Consider the following 9348-nt stretch of genomic DNA (forward strand, 5'->3'; position numbering starts at 1 on the left):
CCCTCCCAGGGAGCTGTCCATTCAACCCCAATAAAAGCACCTAAACTTCTTCTGCATATAGAACCCTTCATTCAATTACCTAGAAACCAGTAGTCCTGATTTATAGCACTCGCTGATATCTATGGTATAATATTTTCACTTTGGCTAATTTTAAGTTCCCAAAGGCTTAACAACATATCAGCCAAATAAATGAAATTTTAACAATCACTCCCCTGAGAAGCTGGTGTTGGCCATCTTCAGCACATCACTCTCTGGAAGACCTCTTTAGACACTCACTAAGAACAAACAATCTCCATCGCTCTAGGCTAAGAGGCAAACATTCACAAAGTTCCTTCCTATTTCCCCTAGACCCTAAAAAATGTGTAATGTGGCAGAAATAAAACATGAGTAAGGCCCCAGTAGGGAAAAGGATGGGCAATCTCCTCCTCTGTGATTTACTGCCTCTGAAGAACCCACTGCAGGGTCAGGTGTGGGTTGGTTCAGACTCGACTGTACCCAAGAACAGTTACAACAAGGCTGGTAAGAAACTGTGCTATAATCTCAAAGGCAAACTGTTCAAATCCACTAGCTGCTTCATGGGAAAAGGACAGGCATACTTCTCTCATGCGATTAACTGCCTCTGAAAACCTGCCAGAGGGTCAGCTGTGGGTCAATTTCGACTTGATGGCACACACCACCATCAGAACAACAGGGCTGCGAAAGAGCAACACAACAATGTCAGTCTAGAGACTAAGGTGCACCTGGTCCAGACCATGGTCTTCTCAATTTGTTGCTATGCATCTGAGACCTGGACAGTGAATAAGGAAGCAGAAATAGAATCTGTGCCTTCGAGTTACGGTTCTGGAGAAAAGTATTGAGCATACCATAGACTGCCAAGAGAACAAACAAGTTTGTCCTGCAGAGAGTGAGACCAGGTGGCTCGCTGGAGACAAGGCTTTTGAAGCTCCATCCCAAACACTTTGGGCATGTGGCCAGGAGTGATCAGACCTTGGAGAAGGACATCATGCATGGAAAGGTGGAGGGACAGTGTAGGAGAGGAAGACCCAGGATGAGATGGATTGCCATAGTGATTGTGGCAATGGGGCAGGTATGTCAGAGACTGTGAGGTTGGCATAGGATATGGCCAGGTTCAGAACCATTATTCATAGGGTCGCTATGAGTCATGATCAACTTGATGGTACATGACAACAAAGGCTGCCAGATTTAGCAAATCATAAAAGCAAGAGACTTAGATCTGATGACATTTTGTAGGGAGTTGTGCTGCAAATCCAAAGGTGGCACCTCTCTGGTGGTTCAAATCCACCAGCAGCTCCACAGGAGAAAAAATAGGCATGCTTCTTCCATGCTGTTGTTGTTAGGTGCCGTTGAGTCGACTTGTAGCAATCCTATGAATAAAAGAGCTGAACTCTGTTCTATCCTGTGCCTTCCTCGCACTTCCTGATACACAAGAGCCCATTGCAGCAGTCACCGTGTCGATCCACCTGGCTGAGGGTCTTCCTCTCCTTTGCTGACCCTCCTCCCTTCCCAGAATCATGTCAGCTATAAGTTAGTTCTGCCTTGACAACAATGAATTAATTATTCTTTTACTATGACCAGTTAAAACTAAGCCTACTGCCATGGAGTTGATTCCAACTTGTATACCCAATAGGATCAAGTACAAAACTACTTCCTAGATTCCCAAGGTGGTCATTTCCTTCTCCCATGAATCAGATTGTAGGCTTGAACTGCTGGTCTTCCAATAACAACAAAATGCTTAACCACAGGACTCTTATTTTAATATAAATATGTCCCAGATATTGCATGGATGTGCTTATATTAAAATAGTGACTTGTTATTTATTTAAGATGCAAGTTTAACTCAGATGCTTGCCTTTTGTCTGGCAGTTCCAGCTCCCCCAGCATTTATTTGTGTCCAGGAAATTCTCATGTGCAGTTGGTAGTAATTAGAGGGTAGACCAGGAGCTAGAGACCCATGTCCTCAGTATCCACTGCTTGTTTAAAGTAGAAGAGTATTGGTTCCATTTAACATTTTTTTACTTCTCCAAGATTCAGAAATTCTGGAAACTAGAAGGCAACTCAAGACATTGATTGGTTCAAAGTTTTCATTTTACAGATGATGAAAATGGAGGCCTAGAGAGGTGCCTTGTTCAAGTTCATTACTAGCAGCACTGAGACTCTGGAATTTTAACCCAGTCAAGGCTTTTTTGTTTTGGGGTTTTTAATACTATCTCATCTGAGATTTAGGTTGGCTTTGCAGTTCAGAGTGAACTCTCTAGCTAGATTGCCTCAATGTGCATTCCAACACTGCGATTGTCTGGTCCCTGGGCCTTAGTATTTTGGCCTAGTCTTTTCACCTTTAAAATGAGCATTAACACACTGCAATCCCAGAGGTATGTAGTTTGAATCCACCAGATGCTCTGCTGGAGAAGGAGAGTCAATCTCCTCCTTTACCAGTCAGATCCGATTTGATGGTACACACACACAAAATAATAAAAATAATAAAGATTTTTTTTTAAAAAAAGAGCATTAACTAAATTAGTACTTCATGGAAAGGACTACTCAAATTAGTGCCTGGCAAATCACAATCACTCAATAAATGTATATTTTTTCCTGCCTCTGAAAAATGTATTCTTTTCTTAACTCTACTTGGTTCTGCCGTGTGTTTCACGGTCAGCCTCAGTCTTCCTGTTAATAACTCCTTTGACACTATCTGTTACAGTTCACTGTGATCGCACTGCCATAGCTAGACTAGGAAGTTCTAGGAGGCAGCCCCAGGAATGGCTGAGCTTTGCCCGTCCCAGGGAAGGTAGTAGGGATGGTGGAGAGAGGATGAGACTGAGTGGCAGGCAGTGTGGACAGCAAGCTCTAGAATCAGACTCTCAGCTTAAATCAGTTTCTTCCCACTGAGGACCTGATTTATGTCTCTGGGTGTCATTTTCCTTAAAGTGGCCCCATTGCTAGTCTAACTGCAGAGGACCTGTGTAAGGAGTAAACAAGCTAGCACACACCAGGCACTTCACACTGAGTTCATACACTGCCACTTTGTAGCAGTGAGACTCTGGGAAAATTCACCTCCATGGGCTGCAGTGTCTCCATCTAGAAAATGAGTACAGTCATTCCTCCTGGGGTGAGGGTGAGGAGCAAATGGGAGCCTCTGACAAGTTCCTAGTCAAGTCTGGAGACAGTGAAGCATCCTTAGCATTTCATGCCACTTGCTTGGCCAACTTCTGTCAACATTGACTTCCCTCTGGTAACTGGCATGGGAAATGAGATGAAATGCTAATTAACTGCAATAGCAGAAGTGAGCTTAGAAGTCAAGCTTTTGTTTATTCTGCTCCAACATTCCTGCATCAGTTGGCACCTGAGCCCTAGGAGCCTGCCTCTTTTTATCTGAGCGCTAGAAATGGTCTTGCTTGAGATGAAGGTTGTTTTTGTTTCATTTTGCTTTATAAACAGAAACACTCCCTGCGTTCTGTTCTAAAGGGCTGAGGAGGAAGCTGAGTCAGGCGGGGTGCGGCTGACGTGAAATCGGTCACCCTTCCCTCACCGTGAGCTTGACTTACCCAATCAATATACTTTGACTCGTATGTCAGCCACGTTTGCTATCCCATTATATGCTCATTTCTCTAATGGAATGAAAAACAACAGCCTTCCTGTGGAATGTGACAGTTTGTGTGTATTGTAAAGAGCGCAATCTCTTCTTGAAGTTGGAGTCACAGACTGGGGTTGGAATACCAGCCCAGTGCTAGGTAACTAAGGCCGTGATTGAGCAAGGTAAACGGTGGAACCGGATGTCATCCCTGAAATGGAGATGGTGCCCATCCTGGAGGATTAGAGTGAGGCTTAGTGTTAATGGATGTAAAGCCTGCGGAAAAACACAACGCAATTCAATGCACCCCAATGATGTCATGTTCTTTTCCCTTTCAGGATGATATCCCAGGTCCTGGATTCTATGACATCATTCACCAGCCTCTCGTATTCAACAGTGTCTCGTTGTCGAAGAAGGGAACGTGCACTTTTCCTTCTTTGGTGAGGGCCCTTTCTCTTGAGTCTGGTCATTAGCCTGGCCAGTAATTGTCTTCACTGCATGATCATACACTAACAGTCTGGCCCTTTCTCTCCATTGGTGCCTAATTCTAATTAGGAGAATTGCCACCTCCTCATATTCAATGCATGCAAACTGGAACTCCTATCTTTAGGTGATTTTTCTCATAGTGCCAGAATGGGGAATGAAGCTAGAAGAATATTTAGAAGTTGATTATGCAAAGCCCATTTTGACATCATTAAGGAATTTTCCTTAAGCAAGTGTTTTCCTGGAATTTTTAGTTATGCCAGTGACTAGAAAAGAATGCTGTCCTTACACGTCTTATATAAGATATAAGATCTGATTCTTACACAGGGTAAACTAACAGGTTGCTAAAATTATTGATATAACATCATTTGACAAAAAAGAGAAAAACAACAACCAAAAAACCCTCCTAAAAATCAAGCAAGGACTCAAAAGTTAGTGACTTCCTTCTCTATTCCTCTTTATATATTGGAGGAATTTCTTTTTGTTGAGTTCTCTAACAGTAAAAAAAGCCATTTGGTAACTAAGGCCATAATATATCAAGAGAAAAGAACTGTCCTGGGTGAGGTACTGTGGTAGAAACACGAAAAAGATTCCAACATTAACCAAAAGCACACGCTTTTCTGTCCCTTTAAAAGTTATAATAATCTCTTGCAAAGTTATGATGCCTCATATTGGTATTGGGTTAAAGAAACACACGAACTACACAAAGGGGCCATTTAAGACATGCTGAATGCAGCCACTTCTTGTTGGAATTCAAGTTTGGCAGAGCTGAATGCTCAAGAAAGAAACCAAGCTTGGAATTCACTCCCCATCACCAAAGAAATTGAGGTTGCACATGCCCACATAAATTCACAAAACAACCACGCCTCTCCCGCGGTCTCGGCCCCAAGCACTGCTACTAAAGACACTCAGAACAATCGGCAGGAGAAGTACCGTCTCTCCCCATGCCCTGGCACAAGCGACGAGAACTCAGACCTGCTCCTGACTCAGCTGTGGATTCTCTGTGTGACCTCCAGCACGTCACCCTTCAGTGTCCTAGTTGCCTCATAAAACACAGAGACTCCCTGGAGGCACTGGGCACATTAACGTTGCAATGGGTGAAATGCTCTTTGAAACTGCACAGCTTCGTAAACATGCTAAATATTATGATTGTTACCACCTGAGTCATGTATAATACTTCCTGCAGCAGCTAGGTTTTCTCTCCGAGAATCTCTTTGCTAAATACTGGCACTGCCCCTTCCTGCTTGGTGCCAAAAAAAGGGACTGAATCACAGCACACCATCAAATCACTATGAAACTTCATGTGTGGTAACTTTCCAAATGTCCTTCTCTTGGTGGAGGCCAGGCTGGGAGAAAAGGGGCCCAAGAGAAGAGGTGAATGTTACAGGACCCCATCAGGCCTTCCAGGTCATTAAAAACCCAGAGCAAAGCAAACAGAAGGGATACACAGAGTTCTTCGGGCTACCTCTTATTCATCTCTTACTGGTATTTTGTACTTTTATATTTATTTTTCTTTAGGGGAACACTTAGGTTCCTAGATCCTTGGACAGGGCCCATACATGGTTGATGGGAATCTGTTGGAAGGCCCCACAGCTTACCTAGCTCTCCTCTGGGTTGGATGTGAATTCCTTACCTTCATACCTCTTTCAGTGATTCCACATTTAGCATCTTCTCCACTTCAGGTGTTCAACCTCTGTAGGAGTCAAAAATAGCCCCCATGAGAGGAAAAAGTGGGGACCTCTGCCTTATTGACACTGGTGTAACCAAGAGGACTATACTTGAGGGTGAGGCTGATGCCTAAACCTCTGTGGCCCCATAAATTTTAGAAACTTCCTGGAACAGCTACACCCAGTCTTTTGAGAGGACCTGTCATCTCTCTAAATCCAAATGATAGAAAGAACCTCATTAATGTCTTTCAAATCTTCGCTCCAGATTTACTCACAAGGATTGACTGGGAAGTTAAATAGGATGGTGGAGAGGTGACTTTGGTGACCTTTCTGTGTCTGCCTGATGACAGAAGTCATTCTAGAACAGTTAGTGTGCTCGAGACAATTCCATAAGTGCCATGTAGTGAGGCTGGAGGCCATGGGTTTGGCAAACAAAAAAAGTCAAGATGGTTAGGGGAAACGGAGATTGTGGACGAGTGGGTATTACCTGAACTACATTCTGAGACTAACTCAGATTATGATGCTTCATGAAACTTTGCTGCAGCTGGGAATGTTTTAAAAAACAATGTTGCCTGTAGTCTGTTATGTTAGCAGGTGTTTCAGGCCCAAATCATTCTAATAAGTTTAGGAAAGATTAATAAAACAAAGTTAAGCAGATTATTTTAAAAGTAGAATTTAGATAATTTAATACACCAAATGTATATTATGAATCTTCAAAATGAGAATACAGTATGAGAACCTTCCTTAATTTATTTGACCCTTTGACTTTCGCCCACCCCCTGCTACCACCACCCCCACAATCCTAGCACATTGGAGAGCTGGTATGCCAGGGAACACACTTTGAGAAACAGTACTTTAGAAAATTTGGGGAATTCCCCCCCCATTTTATCTGACTCCAATACTTGCCATACTATCCTAGGGTAAAGTGATGTTATCATCTAGTTTCTATGGCTTTTGTCCCTTTTTGTTTGGCAAACATTGATTCTGTTTGTTTTTCAACTGAAAATAGTTTATCATTACTTCCTGAAAGGCATGCGCTTGGTGCTGCTGAACAGCGAAATATTCTGGGGCTTAATGAAACCAGTAAATTAAGTGGGAGGTGGGATGTGTGGGTGAACAGTAAGTTCCATGGATCCTTATACTTTTAAGATGTGCATCTAACTGTGAGAAACAAGATTTGAGACTTTTACTCAGAAGACAAGCCTCGCCTAGTTTGGAGGAAAAGGCCCGAACATTCTCTATCACTTAACTTACCCAGTAGCTGAGTCAAACATAAGGTCATAGAATAGAACAGCATTTCAGGCAAAATGACTTTGCCATGTCACAAACATATGAATAATTTGAGTTAAATTACAGAAATTAAAGCAAGACTGTACTTGCATTTTCTAAGACTAAATCCTCAAAGCCAAAGGTCAGTTTATTAGCATTGCCTCTTAGAATTTCACATTATAAAAAGCTGTTAGACTTTGTTTTGGGCATCATCTTTTTGACATCTCTCTTTCAGAGCCAAGAGATTATGTGACAATGCTGATTTCTTTGTCTGTCTTCTTACAGAGCACCCGAATGGAGAAGATAATTTCTAAATATCCTGCGTCTAATACGTACTCTGTTCCATCGTGTATTTTTGCAAAGAAAGACTTCAGTAATTCCTGTTCCAGCATGTTCCAGTTGCCAAGTTGTAACAGGGTTCTCAAATTTGAAACTCCTGCACCAAATCATTACAACGTAAGAACATAGCACGCATTCAGGGCATAGATATTGAAGAAATGGCTTACAACAAGAAGAGGAGGAGAAGGATGGGAAATAACATTTTAATGCAATTATCAAAGTTGTTGTTGTTAAGTGCTGTGGAGTCGAGTACGACTCATAGCAACCCTGTGAACAAAAGATCTGAACCCTGCTCTATCCTGTGCCGTCCTCACATTTCCTGATATACAAGAATCCATTACAGCAGTTACCTCATCAATCCACCTGGTTCAGGCTCTTCCTCACCTTCGCAGACCCTCCACCCTTCCCAGCATCATGTCTTTCTCCAAGGAATAACACCTCCTAGCAACATGTCCAAAGTATGTGAAGCAAAGCCTCACCATTCTTGCCTCCAAAGAGCACTTCAGCTGCACCCTCTCCAAGACATTTGTTTGTTCACTTGGTCATCCATGGGATGTTCAGTGCTCTTCTCCAACACCACAGCACAAACACATCAAAGTAGTTAGAACTTACTGACTACCCTGTGGGTAAAATGAAGTTTAAAGGCTGCTTATGATTTACAGAATCAAGACAGAAGTGTGTGCAATATGAAGACCTCTGTGGAATAGTGGGAATACTTACTCTAAACACTTTTGTCTTATAATTTCTAGGATGCAGTTTTCTCATCTGTAATAACGGTATATTATTATCTGTAGATACTATTCCTTGCTATGAGACTCTTCTGGAGAAATAGATGTCATCTTCCCCATCAGAAAAGAATATTTTTAAAAAACCCACAACAAGTCCATAGTAGGGCTCTGACAATTAACTGTTGCTTTGTTCTCATTGAAGCAGAATAATATAATTGATGGCTAAAAGAGAGATTTGGGAAGGTTTGATTCAAACCTTGATTCTGTTACTTTCTAACTTTGTGGCCTTGGGCAAGTCCTTTTCAGGACTCAGTTTATTAATCTGTAAATATGGGATTACCTGCCTATGTTACAATGTTAATGCAAATGTTAAATCAGATCTAGGTAGAGTATTTAGCATAACCTCTGGCACATAAGAAATACACAATAAATGGAGATTGATAGGGCCATCTTTAGACAAATTGTATTATTTTTTGAGTCTCCCTTGTAAAAGAGAATTAATAATACTTGTCCTGCAGGCTTATTATAAGAAGTAAAAGGCAAGTTCTTATCACTAGCCACAAGCTATAAGTTGTACTTAACTCTACAGCACCTAATAACAACAAGAAGCCACTAGAGCTCCCTAATGAATATGAAAGCCCCTAAAAAAATCATAAGACATGAATTATACATAAGGTATTGCTATTATTATATCATATTTAAGAATATTTTGACCTTAGAATACTTTATTTTCTATTTTCTTTTATAACTTCTCTAAATAACATTTCTTTTTAACTATAAAGACTCTTCCCTCCAATAATTTTGGTGCCTATTAGACCAATGGGAGCTCTGATGGTCTAGTGTAGGGAGTGGCCCTGGCAACTCAAAGCAGGCAGTTCTAATCCACCAGCTGCTCAGAAGGAGAAAGATAGGCAATTCCTTCCTATGCGATTTACAGCCTCTGAGGGTTAGCTATGAGTCAGTTCTTACTCAAGGACACTGAGTTAGTTTGTTGTGTTGTTAGGTGCCATCAAGTCAAGTATGACTCATAGCCACCCTATGAACAACAGACCTGGGCCCTGTCCTATCCTGTGCCATCACTCTGTCTAGCCATCTCATTGAGGGTCTTCCTCTCTTTTGTTGACCCTCTACTTTCTAAACATAATGTCACTATTTAAAGAATAGCCTCTCCTAGCACCATGCCCAAAAGTATGAGAGATGAAACTTTACTATCTTTGCCTCCAAAGCGCATTCTGGCTACACTTTTCCCAAGACATACCTGTTTGTTCTTTTGG

General features: G+C 41.7%; 1 protein-coding gene across 1 annotated transcript in view; it reads left to right on the forward strand.

The window, feature by feature from the left end:
- STPG1 (sperm-tail PG-rich repeat containing 1) overlaps positions 1-9348 on the forward strand; it is a 49428-nt gene that overhangs the window by 12571 nt on the left and 27509 nt on the right. The window contains exons 3-4 of the mRNA XM_006883654.1: positions 3927-4028; positions 7293-7463. Coding sequence (XP_006883716.1) covers positions 3927-4028; positions 7293-7463 — 273 coding nt within the window. The remainder of the gene's footprint in view (positions 1-3926; positions 4029-7292; positions 7464-9348) is intronic.

Source organism: Elephantulus edwardii, unplaced genomic scaffold, assembly GCF_000299155.1.
Source record: "Elephantulus edwardii isolate Elephantulus edwardi_28Jun2011 unplaced genomic scaffold, EleEdw1.0 scaffold00028, whole genome shotgun sequence".
Classification (NCBI taxonomy): domain Eukaryota; kingdom Metazoa; phylum Chordata; class Mammalia; order Macroscelidea; family Macroscelididae; genus Elephantulus; species Elephantulus edwardii.